Source organism: Enoplosus armatus, chromosome 19 (assembly GCF_043641665.1).
Source record: "Enoplosus armatus isolate fEnoArm2 chromosome 19, fEnoArm2.hap1, whole genome shotgun sequence".
Taxonomy (NCBI): domain Eukaryota; kingdom Metazoa; phylum Chordata; class Actinopteri; order Centrarchiformes; family Enoplosidae; genus Enoplosus; species Enoplosus armatus.
Genome location: NC_092198.1, coordinates 8,772,986 through 8,794,005, shown reverse-complemented (window position 1 = coordinate 8,794,005; position 21,020 = coordinate 8,772,986). Strand labels below are relative to the sequence as shown.

Sequence of the window (21,020 nt, the reverse complement as noted above, 5' to 3'; positions counted from 1 at the left end):
ATTTAGCCATCTCATTCACATGATTCAAATATGGTTGGGTGATATTCAAGCACTTCAGTGGACATCTAATTCAATTCATGCAAATCTGAGTGAAGCCATGTTTTAATTATCATATGTTGTCACTTCCTTCATATTCTCTGCCCGCCCAAAAACAGTAAACCTTTTTGAAGGCATATCGGTAAAACTGTACAATTCTGTCAGTCTGTCTTGCCATCTGATGTGTGTGGTAGCAGCTAGTCTTGCAGCCTTGAATAGAAATTATATACTTTGACTAACACTGAACAACACCAGACCTCCCCTTTGACCCTTTAGGCTTTATGACTGGACATTGATTTACTCCCTCTGTGTTTTCTGGATGGATGATCAGGCCAAATGCACTTATCTCAATTACAGCGTGAAATGGAGTGTATCCAAAAATATGATTCTTTACGGCAGATACACTCATGCCTACACACACACTGCCCGCGCACATGCACAGGTATGCACGTGCAGACACAGATTTAGAGCAACAGGGTGACATGGCACAATCAGACACAGTTTACTGTGCGTGAAATGAACACAAACGGACATGTACTCCTCCCTTGCAGTGGGTGCAGTGTGTTTTAGTTTGCTGAAGCTTAACATGTGACATGCCTCCTGTATGCTGCAAACAAAGGAGATTTTGTTCCTCTTTGCAAGACCACTCTTTTTTCTCTGGATAAAAAGGGTATGTCATGGGTATATATTTTATATTCAGGACACAAAAAAAGTATTCAAATAAAATATCTGTGTAAGGAGGATTCACTGTTTGGTTGAACTGATAACAGCCAATGACAACCTGTAGATGAGGGGTTGCAAGTTGGCATTGCTTTGTTTTAAGGGGGCATAAGCCGAAAAGGTTGGGAACCATTGTGATGGACTGTCCTAATTAGGTTCATAATTGTGTTCATAATTCTCATATTCATAGAACTGTAACAATGTAGTCTGCTGTTAAGAAAATAATGATGGTATTATGGATTTTTTTCTAATTACTCAACAGCAAAAGTAATGCATTACATTACTTGTTACTTAACTTTTGTTACTCAGCCCATCACCATCTAAGGTGCCTTTTAAACAACTCCAAGCCAGCCATTCTGGATCCGTCTGTCCACTGAATGCAGAGAGCCAAACTGATATTATCCCACATCTAACACCTGATAAGACAGTGAACAAGCCAACCCCCAAAACATTGAAGTAACAGAGCTGGGATTAGTAAGTAGTTTCAAATTGTAATCCCTTATACTATTTGTCACTGAAAAAGTAATTAATTACTGTAATGCTGTAATTAGTAAGTAATGTGTTACTGCTGAACACAATGAAAAAACAAATCTATGAAGACACGTTCTACACAAATTAGAACACAAGTGTGTACAAAACCTAAAAAACTTTTTAATAAGGGTGCAGCTTCTGGTTCATGCATCCCAGGATGCATAACTGTACTAACAGAGACCAGACGCACACATGTGCACTGTAGCTGGCATCACGAGCATCTCACAACACACATATGTGTACACATGCAGGCATGCATTCACAGTAAAATCCACAGATTCTACACATCAGGTCCATGTACTGTAGTACAAGTGTCCCAAGTGTATGTGTGAGTGGATATGTACTGCCTGTAGCACATGACCTTAAACCTGAAGACATGTCAAATATTCATATCATTTCTGCTTCAGGCTACTTGCTTCCTGAAGCCCTGTAGGTGCCTGTCATGCCCTCCAGGGCAAGGTCCTGCATTATAAATGCAAGAGTGGAGGTCAGGGACAACGAATCAGATTACGGTTTTGCCAGCAGGGAGCCTGAGGGTCTGCTTTAATGGTAGTGATAGTAGGAGACAAAACAGGGTCCTGTTTATAAGAGGAGAGGTTCAGAGATCAGTGGGTGTACGACATATCTTGCAACATCTAGATGACAAAGACATCTAGATGGATTTTCAGACAATTCTGATCTGTATGTGATGGTGTTTTCAATTGTATTATGAATGATCAGGATACAGGAGAAAATCACATATTTACCATCTTTACTTGGAACCCCCTCAGAAAATAACACATTGGATTTCATGATCATAAATCAAAGGATGTAATTTGGCACTCAAGTAATTCAGCATCACCTTGTTCTTATTTCAGTGATTTAGATGGCTCATACGTTCTTTGCCAAAAATAAAATGTAATTGCTGAAGGATATGAATCATTTAATGGGTGTGATCTTATGTCCCTGCGAGGCCTGCTGTCATTTGTATTACAGAAAGTTGCAGACTTGCCAGGTGCATAGAGGGAACTATTTTACACTTATCTCATTTTTCATCTGTAATACCCCAATATGTCTTTCTGCCTTTCCCTTGATATTTAGATTAATGGGAAAAATAAAGAACACAAAGAGCAATTTAAATCAGAGCTGGCTTAGAGCGACAAAAGTACACGCAAGAGTAGAGGAAACATACTGTGAAAGATGTTTTAGTGCGGAAATGCCAAAGATGGCAGTATGGTTACCATCCTGTAAATGTTCAAACTAAATTCTAAATTACATAATGTAAGCATAAATTATAGATCTTGGGTAACAAATCAGATTTTCCTTCCGTTATGTTTGCATTGGGTTTCACCTGATGCAATCCATCTTAGACTCAAATCACCGGTGAACACCTTTTCTGTCACAGCTGCCAGAAATAAAACAGCTGGATGAGTGATCACCTGGCTCGCTCTCTTCCTCCTCCTTTTGTTCCTGGACTGATCGGGCTGCTAAAGCTCTGCTTGGTGTTTGGCGGCTCCTCAGTCGGAGAACAGAGGGTCCTGGCCTGTGAGGACACATTACAAGTTGCCCCGCTCTGACAGGTATCTATAGATGCCATTGACTTTAAATTAAAGCGGGGGGTGAGGTGATCAATCATAAGAGTGCACTCCGGACACAGCTACAGTGTGATGCATGGGCTTCCCTCCCCGAGCTTCACGACAATGCACTGCGATCAGAGCTAAATTACCCCAGCGACCTGCACTCCTCCTCTCCCCTGCTGTCCTCCCTTTCTGCACACTGCCAAACCCTCCCATTTTACACTCCATGGAGCAACACTGTTTTTTATTACCTTACTACACACCTCTCACAGCCACTTCCAAAATGTTGCAGTTTTTACTTCGCAGTGTGTTAGACCTAGAAGTGCACTATGTGTCGGGGTGGAAGTTTATTACTCCGCTCAGGTCATGTACAACCCCCACACCAGGATGGTAGTGTAAGCCGAACATTTTCCTTCATGTTAAGATTGAAAGGGCTGTCAGTGTTTGTGAGACAGGCCTCATTCAAGACTTTGATACTGTTGCTATGTTTGTGCATGTAGATTTAAGCCCAGTAAAGTGGAGGTTACGAAGCTCTCTCTTTGAATGCTGGTGCTGAGTGTGATTGAAGGACCATACTGTTTTTTGCACATTTATCACATCTAATCACCCATACGTAACATTACTGCTACCACTTTTAGCAGGTAACACACTGTACCACTCATCATACTCAAAGTTGTTCAATTGACTTCTTGCCCTTTTGGCAGTACATCGTCACGTGATAATGTGAGCAGGGACTGCTTTCAAAATGTCCTTGTTTGTGTGTTCAAGGACATCTGAGATTTGAGAAACTGCCAAATCCAAATTATCCTCACAACGTCCACTCTCACTTATCACTTAGTTTCAAACAACATACTCTAGCTCTGAATGCACAGCATCAGTATGGTTGTTTTGATATTAGGGGGCTGTATAACCAGTGTAATTAAGATTAATCAAGTTTTGGCATTTCAAAGGATTGTTCTTCGCAGGTTTGATCAGGCAAAGTATCAAAGAAATAGTTTGGCATTTTGGGAAATGCGCTCATTCGCTTTCTTTCTGAGAGATAGATGAGAAGATTGATACAACTCTCATGCCTTTATATAAACATAAATATGAAGCTACAGCCAAGAAATGGTTAGCTGAGCAAAGCAGAAAGACTAGAAAGAGGGGGAAATAGGACTATTTCTACTATTTCGACTAATTCTTGGCCGGGTGCAGTGACTTCCTGGAGTCTTTGCGGGTTGCCTGCCAACCTCAAGGTGAACAACAACACTCCAAGAAGTCACTGCTCCTGGCCAAGGAATAGCGCAGCACATAACAAGTTAATTATTTAGCTTTAGAGGTGCCGGTAGACGGATTCTCCCTGCTTTCAGTCCTTGTGCTTGTGTCCTTGACACCCAGCTCTGTCTCTGTACTTAGCATACAGACATGAGTGTTATCAATCCTTTCATCTATCGGCAAAAAATGATAAATAAGCATATTTCCCGAAAATGACAAAGTGCTTCTTTAGGCAGTGCGTGGGTTTTAATAGTTTGTTCCAGATGGGATGAACTCAACACTTATTTCACTGATGAGAGTCATATAAAGTCTAACTGGTTGAGTATAATCTTGTAGAGAAAGAAAGCGAATAATCACAGCTAAAGATAACGGTGCAGAAAAACTGCTGCATTAGCAGTAGTGATGGGGGAGGGCTGCTGAAAGTAAAAGTCCTATTCTGTAGTTTATTTTGGAGGACTTGTTGAGAAATGCAAACAACACAGTCTTTCTAGCACTCTGTCTTTCTCTCTCTCTATCTCTTTACTTTCCTTCTTTCTCTCCCTCAAGATTTTTATACAAGACAAGGTAACATTGCTCAATTTCATGGTTTAATGAGCCCCTCATTGCATGAGGTATCACACCGGCAACTTGTCAACTTAGTTATGGGAAGGGGGGCAAAAAAACTTTATTTCAATTAGTTTCTTGTACTAACTGGTGTGGAAGACTGCCCACTCCAAACAACTACCTGAGAAAAGGCTACACTAAAGCACTAAGATTTTTATGCCTCAAAATGGGATGAAAACTGAACCCAAACTTCAACCGATCAGGATTGTCAGATGTCAAAACTGTAAACCATTTTAACAATGTGACAAAAGATGCATGACTGCCACTTGAAGATACTTTAATAGAAGAAAGAAAATGATGAAAGGAGCATCCACCTGGTTTCAGCCAACATCCTCCCTTTTGAAAGCAGCGAGGAGGCTCCTCATATGGTGTCACTCTCACATGTGCCCACTTATGCAAACTCTCGCTGGCAGTAAAAACACACACTCACGCACACACACACTCTCCAAGAAATGATGAAAGGATTCATAATCAGAACTGGTGAACTGAAGAAAAGGCTAATGAGCCTATACACTGTTGTAATGCACCAGCACCATCTTCACCATTTTACAGCAAACGTTGCTGCAGCAGCCTTGAAAAATGAGAACTGTTTCCCGCGTTATGTGTCGACTGCAGGCTAACATGCTTGCCTGCTTCCATTAACTGCATCTTGAGAAAAACATGAATGCAGCTCCCTAAATCCTGATGTCAAGGGTTGCTGGGAGAACTATGGGACCCTTTGTTCCAGTTTGTGTCAGATGCGATGAACTGAGAGCATTGGGGCGTACTCACAACACAGCACACTGTTGTCCTTTTCCTTTGCTAGCGCAGAGAGGTTTCTTATTTTGGATTTATTGGTGGTTTGTTAGCAACTCATGAGCACATTACTGCGAACCACTGGGAAACTCCCAATTTGGAGTTTCAAACGCAGCTCAAATGTATTTTTTTCCTCTTCAGGAGTAGATATTTTCTCCAGTTGCTATGAAAGCACAAGGAGGACAGAGGAAGAGGCCAGACATGAGAGGCCTACTTAGGTTTCCTCCTGAATGGGCACTACTTCCAAGTGGAAGGACAATGTAATTCAGGTCTGCTTGGATGGCTGGAGACACGTGTGCAATACAAACTAAAGCACTGTTCACATGAAAGAAAAAAAAAATCTTATTTCTTCTGTGTATGAAAATGTCATTGCTTCAATTGTCCATAGTACCCAGAAGCACTGACTGGACACCCACAGAGAAACTGACAAAACGTTCCTATAAAGGCCTCCTTCTCTACTGCACACCGTTTGACCTTTCTGCTGATTTAGCATGTCCTCGTGGACAGCATGTTTTGCTCCAAGACAGAGACATACATCGCCCGAGTGGACGTTCATTTGCTCTCCAACCCATTCATTCAACGAGAAGAAATTACATTTTCCAATTGTCTGCGGCAAGATGATGGAGGTACATTGGGAGGCAAGAGGATGTACGGAGAAACACAATTAGAACAGAGTGGAGCCCACAAACATGCCATCAAAGTGAATCCCATAGAAATAACGTCTTTAAAGGACAATCAGAGGCTTTTTGACCTTTGTGCTTTTATTTTGGGGGGTTTAGCCGCTTTTGCGAGGAGCTTGATGCCCGCTGTTTGTTTGTCATATGCGTTAAGTTTCACATGTTCCTGGAAGCACAACGCTGCTGCATTAATTATGGTTTTAATTGGGCAATATACAAGTATACTAAGTTAAAAATATCTTAAATGTGCAACACATCTCTGCAGGGATAATATGTCCTCCTAGGAACATTATGTTGTAAACAAAGAAAAAAGAAACATTTAGAAAAAAAAAAAGGAACATAATTTCCCCTTATTGGCTGTATCTGGGAGCGCTAGAATTCTGAACGCATATTTGTTGATGTTCAACACTTACAACAAGTAAACGTCCTACCTTTGGGGATCACTCGCTAATGCTGTCGGGAATTGCTTCATCATTTTGTCATCTCATCATTGTCTGCCAGCCCATTTTATGCGATTTTTCATCCACGTTCATGATACAACTGTGCTATGATTAAACCACAGTTTGATTGCAAATGACGATCCAATTTATTGGCTTAAAAATGATTTGGGAGCCATCACCAAAAAACTTTAATTAAGCACATTCACAAAACACTGGGGACGTATAATCAACCGAAAATCAGAAACAGCTGTCGGACGATCGCAATCCACCTGGGTTTATTGGCAAGTCCACCAAGGACAAAGAGAGTGAAGTACAGCCTAATGTCATGATAATTAGCTGGAACAGTAAGACTAGGCGTCCTGCCTGTGAAAGCAAGAGAGGTGCTATTAATATAACATGGAATAAATGGCCTTGGAAAACTTCATGGGGATCGGAAGCTGTCATCCACTCCGCTGCTCATAGAAGTCAGACTCATACAACCTGTGTAATTACCACATGTAATCGCCACATTTCAAGGTTGTAATTATATTTCTATAGCAGTAATTATACAATCCCACCTTTAGTATGCGTGTTCAATGCACTGATACTGTGCTCACATATGGTACATGAACACAGGAACTAACGAACATGCGTGTGCGTAACGCACAGACACACAAAACACATGATAGCATTGTCTCTGTTGATGCACATACAGAGTTGAATTAAAGCATTTTTTTTTTCTGTTTTGTTGCTGTAATTTTATCTGAAAACTGCTGTCAAACGCTTTTCCTCATCAATCCTCTCTTCTGGTGCGTTAGCTTCTGTATGGATGATCTGATGTATGAATGAATAGTGGTGTTATTACAATTAAACAAAATAAAACTGGCCTAATAGCCGGATCAAAACATTTGAGGTTTCTTTTCGGTGCGTCTTTTTCAGTGTGTGAGAGAAGAGAAGTTGGAGTTTGGTGCATATACTGCCCATTTGAGGCTGTCATGTCAATCATAAATTACTTGCACTACTACTGAGGTAAATAAAGTTTTGTGAACCAAATGTCGACCAGAACAACTAGAACCTAATACCCATGCAGAGTTGAAACTTGTTTTCTCATTTGAAATTAGATGGATGATCTATAGCAGTGTGCACTGTCCTTGGTGCTGAAGTGATTTTACTGAAATCAAAGTATTTCTGTTTGACTGTGTGAATGTGAATGTGTGTGTGTGTGTGTGTGTGTGTGTGTGTGTGTGTGTGTGTGTGTTGTTATTCCCAGTGCCTTGTGTTGGCAGCATGATTGAGCATATGTGTTGTTCTTATGGAACTTTGGCTGTTTCTTGATAGTTTGTTTCTCGTCATAGTGTGAATGTTGTCCATTGTTCAGTATCACCAGAAAATAATTGTGTTTAGCAGAACCTACAGAGAGCGCTGTCCCCCTCCTTCAGAGTACCTGCCATGTCCCCGTGTATGAGGCAGCTACCTGGTTCTTTTTGGCAAGAATGGATTAACAACCAGGTAAAGTGGGCACCTGACCCTCAAGGGCCCCAAAGGCCCCGAGCTGTCTGTGTGGCAATTACTATGCGGTAATTTGATTAATTCCAAATCCGTTTGGTAATTTGCACCACTGAGGCACAATTAGAAATTTAAATGGTGAGGGCCCTAAGGTGGTTCCTACATTTTGACCCAATCTTAATGCCCTCTCTTGATATATATATCAATGATATATTTTGCCTGTGACAAAATATATCATGTCATTTTTTTTGTTGCCCCTGTGCCTTCTAGCAGGTTGATACAGCCGTGCTTCCTTTGATTCGTACCAGAGTCCAAACTTGAGAATCATGGTGAATAATTTCAAATCACAACAGCATGCTTGATGAAGTGTTGCTGGGACTGCTAATCTGAAGACCAACATGGCAGACTGGTGTTTTGTCAAATTAACCTTAAAAATCTGAAAGCGAGGTTACGCTGGAGCAGATGGTTTGCAAATCCTATTATCACATTTAATTAATATTCTAGTTTTAGCAGCTTCACTGTTAAGCTTTTAGCTTCCTACAGTCAGTACAGTGGTTTCTTTGTGGAGACAGCTAACGGCTAACCAACTGTTGACATGTACTTTTTAAGGTCTGTAGGTCAGTCCTGTTGATTGTGAAGATAGTTTACTTGGCCTCTATGCTGCCATGATGCTCACAGCTTGTCTCAGAGGTGAAACGATCTGCAGGATGAGAGATCAGTAACTCCCTGTGAATAAACCTGCCAATATCTCAGGGGCTGCTGGGCCTCTGTGTCGTGCTCTCTCTCTGTCTCTAGTCGACTCACTTGCTTCAGTCACTGCTCTGATTTGTCTCTTTCAGCGTCGCCTTCCCCTGATTACTGTCCCAGTCACTCCGTCTTGCTCCCCAGTCTCATTGTTCCCCTCTCTATTTATCTCGTCTTATCTCCCCCATCCTTTTTCCTCCCTTAACCGTTTCCCTCTCTTTCTCGTTCTCCACGCCTTCTCTCCCGCTCTCTCTCTCTCTTTATCTTAACCCCTCCATCTCCTCTGCCCCGCTCTCATCAGACACACACACACACACACACACACACACACACAGAGTGATGCACAAACACCATCCTTCACATCTCCAATGAGTACCTTGTTATCATCTTGTCCTCACAGCGGCTTTCTGTCTGGCTCCGTCTCAGCTTGGATTCCGTCACTAATGGGACCGCATCATTTTCGACAGCTGCAATTCCTCAGCGCTGACAAACAGAGATGTGGTGCAGCTCTGCGAACACAGCTCAGAGGGACTGTAGACTAAAGCCTCAGTCTGATTTACACATTTACAAAGGCCTTTTTAAAACATAATTTCTCTTTGACACAAACGGGCTAGTTTGGTATAGAAATGCCACATGGCCTGCAAAGGCAGCATACGTTTAGAAAGCTCACTTGCCCATATTTTCCCTTTCAATCTCCAGTCAGAATCTCTTCTTATCGCCTCATCTCACTGTCTTCTGAAATGTCCTTTTTTTTTTATTTAAAGTAATACCAGCCACAATCTAAGTATCAGGGAACACAATGCATGAAATATGTATGAGATTTGAGAGTGCAGTGACAACAGACAGTAACTTGTCAGTGTGCTATTCTAGGTTCAGACGTCTTAGAAGTTCGTATAAGACTCCTCAGGCTCCTCAGATCTGCAGAAGAGAAGCTAAGTGAAACTTCATGAAAGCTTCAACAATAGCACATGTTAGAGTTTGCCTGCCTTCGATCTCTCAGCCCGCTAATCGTTTCCATTGGGTCCTGCAGGGCAACAACAAAGACTCCCGGAATTTGTATGCCAATCTGTTATTTCTTTTGATTGCGTCCTTAACTAAATTTACTTGTTTTTGCGAGCGCTGCTTTCATCTCTCTCAAAAGGGCCACTTAACAGCTGACTTGCTTGTGACTCAGGACAAGCTTTGAAAGCAGAAGCACACCACAGATTGCAAAATCAAATGATCTGCGCAGACAACTGTTTCTGCTGTTTTTTTTTTATTCCTATTGGTTATTAGGCTATTTAATGTTCAGGAGGAAGCTACCATATGTTATTTATTCAGCTTAGTACCCATTTTCTATGCCTGTCATAAACAATACTCTCATGACCATATTTACATTTAAAGAGTTACTGGATACTGTTATCATTCCTTCTCTCCATACTGGTCGTGAAGAGACTCCTTTCTAATGTGATTTTAATGTAAGAGAGTGGGGATAAAATCCACAGTCACAGTATGTGCTAAAAATGCATTCCACAATCCAGTGACTTCAATGAGTCTTCTGCAGTCTGAGGTAGACAAATGAAGTACGTATTTTGTTAGTCTTTTTAGTACAAAATTCCCTTTTTATGTGTCCCCTGACAGTGTTTCTTTGGTGAGCTGCTGAAAAAGGGATAGTAACAAAAAGAGAGGGGATTTTCTGTAACTTTGCTCGTTTCTATCCTCTCTTTATTTACAGCAGTAGCAGAGTCACTACATGTCTTCGCCAGGCATGCCATACATTTTTATTTTCAGAAGAAGTTGGGCTACTGGTAAATGCCATCAATTCTTGGACGGTTTGTGTCCACAGGTTTTTTTTAGGTTTGTCATAATGAATTTAGTCAGTTACGCTGTGGACTACAATTCAAGCCTTGCTTTTTAGTCTATAATTACTTACATTTTGGCAAATTGACACAGAGTATTCCGAATGAACTATTAGCTGTTCCTGTAAACAATGTGACCATAGATGTACAGACATCACTGGAGTGCTTTGATACTGATGAAAATTTAAAAGCATGATGATTCTCAGGTAAGCTCTGGAGTTATAAGCTGCATTTTGTTAATGATTCCTAAGCAGATTTATAGACTTGTATTCACGATGGACACTGGAGATAATGATATCCTCGGGAAGTGTTCAGATTTCACTGAGTGAATCGGCCGCAAAGGGTTAATTTGACTAACCAGGACCTCATATAACCATATTATTATTAAGGGGTCTCTTCATGGCCAGTATGGAGAGGAAGTGGTGAAGTATTGTTTTAAAACAGACTTTAATTTTAATAATATTTAATATAATAACTTCGTTATTAGATAGCAGTGTAAAAGGCCTTCTTTTTGGGTCTATTTTTTTCCAGGAAAGTCAAAATGTTACCATGCTCCCTGAAAACTCTGACACAGTCTCCAAGGTTGGACTGGCTAAGATGGTAGCACCACTCAGAGAGAACATTTTAATTTCCTATTGGGTATTAGGCAGCTCATGCGGTGAACTGAGGAGAGCTGTGTGTTGAAGCTTATCGTGTTTGAAGAGAGGCAGGTACACTGATCTGTGTTAATAACGCGGTGGTATGGCCTGCCAGCATATTACCAGTGACATCACAGATCAGACTGCATTTAGCTCGGCTCGGCCTGCTCTCATTAGAACAGACACCCTGCAGGAGACCCTGCTGGTCATATACACACTGCCCTTTAACATAGACAATGCTTTAAAGCTGCAAGTAACAGTCGGTAATACTAAACAGTATCAAATGGTAACATAATGTAGATCAGGCTTCCATTGCATATGTTCATGTTTTGTATGGCTTCAGTAACACCAAAACCAAAGGAGGCACACTTGTGGACAATCCAAGGAAAGATCAAATATTCCGTTCGATGTGTTTCAGTTTACGTGGGCGTCACAGCTCAGAGAGATGACTCTCATTAGACTCCAGTTTCATTGATCGTTCAGTGATTTATTTTAGCCACAGTGTGTTCCGGTGGTGGCCTGTTTGTACTTCAGCCATGGGATCTCAGGCTCTCATTGGTAATCTTATTTTAATCAGGATTTGCAGAAATACTTTAATTTATAGCCGACCGAAAGTCTCTCAGAGCTTCTTGGAGCATGAACAGAGCCGGAGCGTTAAATATTTCAATAAACAAGTAGATTTTGAATATTTCATGTGTAGAACGATTGATATGAACTGAAACTACTTTATGAAACATTAAAGGCCACGTGTCCATCTGAACTATACAGATTCATTGGCTTTCTCTGAGCACTGCTTGTGCCATGGCCTCTTTAGCTGCATTTAAGCCAGAACACTGGAGAAATACATGCAACGCTGTCATGACTGTTGGTGCATTCATACATCATGGGAGGAGGGAAATTTACCTAACAGGAATCGGTTCTCTCTCCCAGGCATTTTCCTCCCTTATCTCACCCTGACACTCCCCCGCCACTCCTTTCTCACCCAACACTGCTACTCTCACTGGGGTGAGTTGAAAGTAGGAGAGGAGTTAATCCCGTATCCTACCACATCTGTGCCTTTCTGCAGAGACGCAGCCCTGCAATGTTTGGCTCGCTGAACATACTGCATTACTGATTCACTCTGATAAAACACTGTACTCTTCACTAGTGTACAAATCCCAAACTTAATTACTTCGAGCCGAAATGGAAATGAACTCAATCATGAAGATATTGCCACATATTTGCCCCCCAGTCTTTTTTGAATCTAATTAAATTCATCTCTTTGTCTTTTGCCATCATTTTCCCAACTTGGTTTTCATACTGAAAGTAATGTGGAGTCATAGGAAAATAATTTAGTGATAAGAAAAATATATAACACATTTTCTAAAGTTTTATTCGCAACATAATTTTACTGAATGCTTACAAAGTTGTTCCTAATGAATGAAGAGATTGTTTCATAATGGTCAGAATCATACAGGTTGATGTCATCCATCCTGTTTCTGTGGAAACAAGACGAACAGTTTGGGTATGAATTGAATTTCCTGAGTCACAACTGAGCACCACGATATTTAAGCTACAAAAAAGATCAAGAAATAAAATCAAGCATAGCCTCAGCACTTACATTTTCTTCCACTGGCAGATGCTTTAGGTAGAACACCAGACTTCCTGAGTGAATCATTACTTAGTATTTTAGTTTTGCACCTCCATAAAGTTGGGCAGCTTGCAGGAGACAGATTGAAACAAGAACAAGAGCCCAAGATATTTTGGGCCTATTATGGGTCCACATTTCCCAGAATGCAACTTGAAAGTGTCTTCTGTCAGACCCTCCCTGCCTTGTAGACATCCACGTCTATCAAATTTCATGCCTCCAGTTTGTAATTGTAAATGTGTTTCCTCCAAACTAGTACATTTTCTTTAAAATTGACTAACTTTTAAACTTAGATCTGGCAATTTTCATAGAACATAAAACTGATACACACAGTACATTGTCTAAGCGTTTTATTATCATACTGTCACATGAAATACAAGTATCACGTCAAAATTGAAACATACTGCAGTAATCCTCTATCCCATGTAATTCCAGCACTTGTAGAGCGTGTTGATCCTGAGAATGTCGATGTTGGACAGGCCGTCTCTCTGCCCGATGGAAGCAGAGGGGTCGATGGGAGTTATGGTTTCCGCTCCATACTTTCCGAAGGCAGTTCTACAGATTTGGACAAAGAATAATTCAGAAATGTGTTTCTAGAGCAGAATTATAGCTTATTTGATGCGGTGTAATGTTTCTGCTCTACCTTACCTTCCGTACTGCATTATAGAGGAGTAGTCATAAGGAGTGTTGAGATTATTCGTGTCCTGCTTCCGGAAGTTGTACACAAAATCTGGTGACAAAAAAAAGATCAATAAATAGCTAACAGACTAAGAAATATATCAATCTGAATCAATCAGTCATTTATGACGCAGTGAGATTCTTACATTCAATGACGTTTTCCCAGTTGATTTTGACGTGCTGGTCACGGTCGCTCCGGTTGTGTTCATGGTAGAAACCGAGAGCGTGCAACAGTTCGTGCTGGATGATGCCGTGCTGAATGCAGCCAAACCTCTGCAGTGACACCACCTGCCTGTCTCCAATACGACCCAGCAAAGAGGAACAGCTAATAGTGGAAGAGAGACAGAGATAATTGATATGCAACATGCATCTTGACATTTGATTAATAAATTAATGTAATTTACATTATCAGCGGCCCTGTGTGTACATGCTGAAATAATTAGCTTTCTGATGATGTTTGGGGAGGGTTTTTTTTGCAGTTAGCATAGGTGGGAGCCGAGTTTAGGCTGTCAACTACAGATGCATCATTCAAACAACAGACAAAAACTGCTGCAGTGAAGCTAAACTTGCAGTTCACTGTTTTTTCTCGCTTCTAAAGCTGTGGTTGTGAGCTGATGGTCGACTCTGACTTTTTGCTGTTTCCAGGTAGAGAGGTCACAGAGACTGACACATGTTTGGGTAGCGTTTTGACCAACTGAAGGGAAGAGGGATGGATTAAAAAAAAGCACTCCCTGCCGTAGTTGAAAGCAAGAATGATGCTGCAAGATGCATGCTGCAGCTTTAACCTGTGTGCATGGGCATATACATGTAAAAGCCCACCCACCCCACCCCTCCTACATAGGAGCAAGACCCCCAGACTGATAGTGATACAAAATTATTACAGTCATTAGTCATTTTTCTTTTCCTTCTTTGTAGTTGTTTTGCATCTCTTTGTAGTCATGTTGTGTGTCTTTGTACTGACACTCCTCTGCACAGATGTACTAAATACTAGAGGGCACTACTCAAAATATTACACGAAACCACCAAAGAAAGCCTAAGATGCAGAACTGTTCTGCTGTCAAACTGATTTAGATAGCTTCACTAATGTTACTGTATTTGAATGAAATGTTACTGTAGCCTCAGTGTGCTGTGCAGCTGTGATATGAAGGACAAAAATAAACAAAAGCAAATACTGGATTGGATTTGGTTTGCAGATACTCAATATTAAAAGACTCTGATCAGGATCAGGAGCAAACTACTCATAACTGAGCTCTGGCCCATTGACTTACCCAGATCTTGGTTCAATGCTTAAGTACACTCTCTGAGTTGCACGTGGAATGAAGCGAATGCAGGTTTTGTAAGAAAAGTCCTTCATGGCATTTAAAATTGCATTCCTCTCAGCATTGTCTGCAATTGTGGATAAAAGAAGTTCATCAGTAACATCATCGGTTCAGAATGTGAAAGACACGTTAATCTGCAGGATCCAGTTCCATTAATGTAGCACCTTAAAAGGTAAAACCTACCATACTTTCTGCTTATCTGGAAAGGGATTTCCACATTCCCGTTAGCAGACTTTGGCCACAGACAGCTGTACTTTTTATTAAAGCACTTCATCGCAGTCCTGGTTTTTGGAATCATCACATCTCCTTCCAGCAGAAAATCACTAGATCCTATTAGGAGAAAAGAAAATGCATTTTTAATCTAACTGTCAGAGCATCAGTAAAATCAAAGCAAGAAATCGCTGTGTTCAAATATGTGTTCCACTACATGTGGTTTCTATCGCTGAATATTGGAAATCTGCACTAATAATGGATCATGATTAAATAATCACCATTGTTCATCCTCAGAATAGTCGTGGTGATGTCTTCCTTCTCTATGGAAGCAAACCAGAGGTCAAACAACTTTTTATAATGACACACAGTTATATCTGATAGATTCGATGTGTTAGACAAGGCTGCAAATAGATGCACTTAGGTTTGGTCACTTACCATTATCATCACCATGATCCTGTGAAAAGAAAAAATGGAAATAATGAACAATTTCACTTTCACTTCACATTTTACAGTAGTATAGAGTCTAATGCGAGGATCTGGATAAAGATAGACACCAATCGTTTGAGAAATGTTTCATTGATTACAGACATACAAGTGCAGTGCATACAAGCTGTTCTACTCTATATTTATTGAGTTATTTCTTACATTGTCATGGTGAGCGTTACAGAGGCCCAGAAGCAGGAGCAGCAGAAGAGAAACCGTTGTTTTCAGGTCCATTTTTTGTCTGAAGGTACAGATGCTTAAGATGTCGTTTCGGAGGCTTCACCGAGGACTGATGCTGAAGCCCAGTCGGGGCTGAGTTTATATGCAGGCCGTCGGGGTTGTGACTGTGTACAGAGATTAGTGGTAGGTGTTCAATGGGCTCCGTCTTAGACACACAGCTGATGGGAGCGACCTGCCCACCCTGGCCCACTGTTTCCACACAGGGATAATCTTATTCTGAGGGGATTACAATGACCACAGGCTGCTGTCAGTTTGTTTAGCATCAGATTTCAGATGGCCTTTTTAACCAGCAGGGGGTTCGCACATGAGATCTGGGCCTGTCTGAAAGTTTTATTCCAAAAATAACAGATACACCATTTGAAACAAACAATGCCATGTTCCTATTAAATGTTTTGAGGTTGAGGTGACGTGGTAATGATGTTAAACCGTTTCCTTAAAAAAATAAGACTATAAGAATATTTCAGTGAAGAACAAATAGGGAGTGCTGTTTTATAGTATGTGGTGTTTTAAATTAGAGCTGAAATAATGAATCGATTATCAACTGCAACTAGTTTTATAATTAATTAATCTGTACAGTAATCTTTCAAGAAAAACTGCCAAATATTTGCTGCTTCCAACCTCTCAATTGTGAGTATTTGCTGCTTTTCTTTGTCATACATACTAGTACATTGAATATTTTTGGGTTTTGGACTGATGGTCGAACAAAAACAAGGAATTTAAAGACGTCACCTTAGGACAAGACAAGACATTTAGCACAGTACCATAAACACCAACATGTAAATAGTCAAATAACTGCAAAGTACACTGTCCACGAATGACAAAGAAAACTCTCTCTGTGAATACATAACTATTTGTTGGCTCTGTGGTTCCTTTTTGTCCCTAAAACATGATTTTCAGGCAAGATTTTGTATGAATTTCTTAGATTAATTGCATGAATGTTTAAGAAGTAAAACTTTAATTTGAAGTAAAAGTCAAGATTATTATTTGATTTCTGTTTTCTCAGCTGCTCCACTACTCTGATCATCTCTTTGGTTTGGAGCTGCTGTGCTGCGACTCCCCACACTGCTGTGTTTTTCTTCTAGAAAATTTTATTTTATTTTGCCAAAGAGCAACTTATTTCACTCTTGGTATCAGAACAAACTTGCTTTTTGATCCCAGTATGAGCACTTAATAGCTTGATCACTAACAACTCCAGTGCTACAGACACTGTCAGTGCATCTCTTAAAGAATAACTCATTCCTATTAAACCAAACAGCTGCTGTGGCCTTTACAACCCTTTAGATTCCACAAAGAGCTTTTTAGTTTACACTGGATGTGACCAATTGTTGTGCAGCTTCATTTAAAACGTGTTGTTTCAAATAATAATAATGGCTCAATTAGTGACTGGCTGTAAAGTCCTGGATTCATTATAGAAGCGCTGCCACTGCATTGGTGATGATCTCAGCTGGAAAGACCGGGCCTTGGCCTCCAGACTGTGATGAACAAAAAAAAAACAGCCTTCTAAAAACTCCAAATGCAGAAATGGGCTGTTTAGAGAGATGAGTATTCAGATTTATTGGATGCCTCGCTAATAAATCATCAGCTTCCAGTGGATTGTTTACAAGAGAAGAGGGATGCTGTCTGGCTTCATGGCGCCATAAACAGTTTTAGGATCTGATTTTGCATGTCAAGGCCGGCAGCTTCAAACGGAGATTCCATCACGGCAACCTTTATATGATGTGGTCCTCCGCTGTACATCACGATAATGTGGCATTTATTATCGGGGAACAAAAATTGCACTCTTTGTGTGTGTGTGTGTGTGTGTGTGTGTTGATTGACTGCAGGTGCTGTGTGTGTGTGAACTCCATTTACTGCAAGTCCAATAAAACCCTATGGATTTGTACATTTTACAATGTTTGCATCATGCATTTTGCACATGCATGGGTATATGCCTCTGTGTGTGTGTGTTGCCTGTATGTCCGTGCCTGTCCAATTCGGGGTGATCCGCGTGGGTGCACAGGTAATCCAATTTGTGTTTTAGAGACACAGCGCAGCACGAGTAATGCTCAATGATGTATGACCCATCCATTTGGTTGAGCTTTATTCCTAATGCCTCTCCAACTGCAGGGGGAAGTAGATCTTATTCAATTGGCTGTCAGTCTAGAGCTACTCACAGAAAAATAAAAGATTTTTTATTTCTCTCCAAACGTCTGCACTTTGTTAAGCGGAGGAGAGGCTTCACAAAACCATCAGTTGTCAGAGTAAAAGTATAGCGCAAGACTTTCCCAGTATCACATTTAGCTTTATTTTTCATTCTTTTACCTTTCTCCTTCTATGCTTTTCTTTTTGGTGGGTTTGATGGACTTAAACCTCAACTATGATCCTGCTCCTTTCAACCACATTTCAAAATCGGCAGGGAACAGCATTTAAATTGTGCTTTATGCCTGTAATTCAACACATTTCTGATTGTAGGGGTAGCACTTTTCACTTGCTTGTGTAAATGTGTAAAAACTGAATATCTTTTGATTTTGGGCTGTTGGGTGGACAACTAAAGACAACACATTGGGCTCTGGAAAATCGTAATGGCCATTTTTCTCTATTTTCTAGATAAAACCATCTGCCAGATCAATCGATAACAAAACTAATACTTTGTTGCAGCCCTGCACAAGATGTTATATTTCTCATTTCATGGTGACTTCAACAGTATTAGGAGGTGGATTTGTGAGGTGGGAGGAAGCAGAGCAGATGGGAAGTTTTGGCACGTTGTTCCTGAACACCAAACAACAGTGATGGTATACCCTATTAGCCCTCCACTGCGCTGGAGTACATCTCTGTCTTCTTCTCTGACACTACGTGGGCAGCCAAGGACAACAGTCAATGAGCAATATCAATTTACGTAATGGACTATTAAACAATGTGCTTAACATTTAGAATCACTGCACTGGCGTTCAGTGGGAGTGTGTGCCAGGAAGTCCGCTGCCATGATAACCACCCTGCGAACTGAAACACATTAGCCTGCTCTGCTGCCTCTTACTCACTCTGGCTCCTTCTCCTCCTACAGTTGGTTGTCCTGCCCGACACTGATGCCCTAACTCTCCCTTTACTCGCCTTTGGCTCTGCATGTGACTGTACGTCCAAATAACAATTCACTGTTTTGTACACTGCATTCATATAGAGCATCCCCTGTGATCCAGCTCATTATGTACTTTTACAAGCAAATCTTCGAATAAGTCACGTATTTTTTCTGTTATTTCCTCACTAGCTGACTAATTTAAAATAATAAAATCTATTCGAACGTTTGCAGGTAACAAGTTGTTTTTTATAGCGTAAGTAATTCACAGTAATGGATTTATTTGTTTTTTTTCTTTGAAGACTTTCTAAAAGTAGCTCTCCGCCTGTCTCTTTTTTCTCTCTGTCTTTGTTCTCTATACTGGAGTCAATCTGAGAAGGTAAACATCTTGTTCATACTAATTGACATTCAGACAGGAAGAAATATGTTGAATATGAACAACATCTTAATTGGTGTGAATTACCAGACTTGTAAGAGCCATGCAAATTGTAAATTAAATCAGGTGTATTATTGTAGTAATGCAATTGATTAAGCCACAATCCAGTTGCACAGTCCATTCAGGGAATAATTGTGTTTGATGGATGAGATATCAAGTGCTTTATAGGGTGGATTGGAAAATTAAACAATACAAGATCTTTGTGCTGAGAGAAATAGCAGTGAGAGTAAAGAGAATATGTAGTAAACGAGAGAACGAGGGTCTGTTGCTTGTCTGGTCAAAAGGGTCCAGTTAAACAGATCGTATTTTGGTAACTCCAAAATAATCATTTCAAACTGCATCCCGCCCAGTCCATTCTTTTTATTGGTTGCCACTAACCCAATAAATGCCTTGCTCAAGGGTACCTCCAAAATGGTGTTAAAGGAGGGAAGAGTGTGACTCATCCATTTTTCCCACCCACGTTTTCCCAGCCCATCCAGAACTGATGATGTTAGAGAAGTGGTTGAAAGCCCATTTCCCTTCCTCTAGGCTACAGCCCCTGATATGAACCCATTCTGTTAGCATTTCACTGTAGATTATGTATTTATTTTAACTTGTAGAACATTCATAAACTAGAATTTTAAAAAATATGTTCCTCTCAACCTTAGTTTAAGGAAGCATGTCTTCCATAGACAGAAAAGCTTGTTTTTTGGTCATTATTCCTGTATGTCCTGTAGACATCAGCACTAAAGCTTTAATATTACAATATATTAGTACATTGTGCTCAATATATAATGTAATAGGGCGAGGCTTTCGTGTGAATATCCTAAAGCTGAATATAAGTGAGGCAAATATGCTGGATTTCCAGTCAAATACATGATTTAGAAATGATTAGAGGGATCCAGATCATTCGTTTTTGTCTCGTACTGATTGTGTCTTAGTACCCATTTGCTTTGAGATCACTTTGGTGATCTCTTCTTAAACTGAATTTGTCTTTCTTTGGTTTATGACCAAATACCTGCAGAAAGAATGACATTCCCATCAGCCTCAGCTGTACTTTGTGTTTTATTGCTAATTAGTGGATATTAGCATGCTAACATACACATACATTATACCTGCTAAACATCCTTGTGAGCATGTTAGCATTTAGGTCAAAGCACCACTGTGCCTAAGTACTGCCTCACAGAGCCGCAAGCATGACTTCGTCTTACTACTAATGCACATACTGCTAAAACTGCCTTGTGTGTTGTGAGGAACTGGGGATTGTAAATAACATGACAATACTATATATAAGTCCTGCTTCTAGGTACAAAACAGTAGGGCTGTACTGGGTTAACTTTGATTATACGGGTTGTTTTGATGTTTGTATAGCTGGCTTTGGTCACACCCAGGCTAATGGGTGGTGCTAATCCAGTTTAAGGTGGCCACTGTTAGTGCTCAGTATATCGTATCAAATTACAGAGTGCTGTATCTGTCTAGCCTGCTTTATGAGGATGTTTTTAAACCACCTTCTTTTGACATTTTTGCTACGTTATGTGGTGAGCAAGTTACTGGAGGTGGTGGGGAAACATAAGCAAGGTATGAAAGGCATTCTTTGAATATAAGATAAGGTCTGTAATATCTTTCACCATGATACACTTGTGTACTTTAATGGAGTGGCTCTTCCAGTTATTGGTTAG

The 21,020-nt window shown here is 40.5% G+C and overlaps 2 protein-coding genes across 3 annotated transcripts in view; one reads left to right on the top strand and one right to left on the bottom strand.

Annotated features, from left to right (window-relative positions):
• LOC139302197 (MAM domain-containing glycosylphosphatidylinositol anchor protein 2-like) overlaps positions 1–21,020 on the top strand; it is a 154,264-nt gene that overhangs the window by 19,584 nt on the left and 113,660 nt on the right. The gene's annotated exons all lie outside the window — the stretch shown is intronic.
• Positions 13,361–15,871, bottom strand: LOC139302514 (low choriolytic enzyme-like). Of its 2 annotated transcripts, XM_070926220.1 has the most exons (8): positions 15,800–15,871; positions 15,590–15,608; positions 15,433–15,474; positions 15,125–15,271; positions 14,891–15,008; positions 13,769–13,947; positions 13,593–13,674; positions 13,361–13,499 (listed from the first exon to the last, which is right to left on the bottom strand). In XM_070926220.1, exons 1-8 carry the CDS (start codon positions 15,869–15,871, stop codon positions 13,361–13,363), a joined length of 798 nt encoding a protein of 265 aa, XP_070782321.1. The 2 variants fall into 2 exon arrangements, with proteins under 2 accessions (XP_070782321.1, XP_070782322.1); XM_070926221.1 differs by lacking the exon at positions 15,590–15,608 and having other exon boundaries at positions 15,433–15,469.

What these genes read in the sequence shown, in the direction of transcription:
- LOC139302514 (XM_070926220.1), bottom strand. Translation starts at nt 15,871, where the DNA reads ATGGACCTGAAAACAACGGTTTCTCTTCTGCTGCTCCTGCTTCTGGGC. An exon ending in CTGGGAAAACGTCATTGAAT is followed by an intron (nt 13,675 to 13,768) that starts GTAAGAATCTCA and finishes TTTTGTCACCAG; the next exon opens with ATTTTGTGTACAACTTCCGG. An exon ending in TCTATAATGCAGTACGGAAG is followed by an intron (nt 13,500 to 13,592) that starts GTAAGGTAGAGC and finishes CCAAATCTGTAG; the next exon opens with AACTGCCTTCGGAAAGTATG.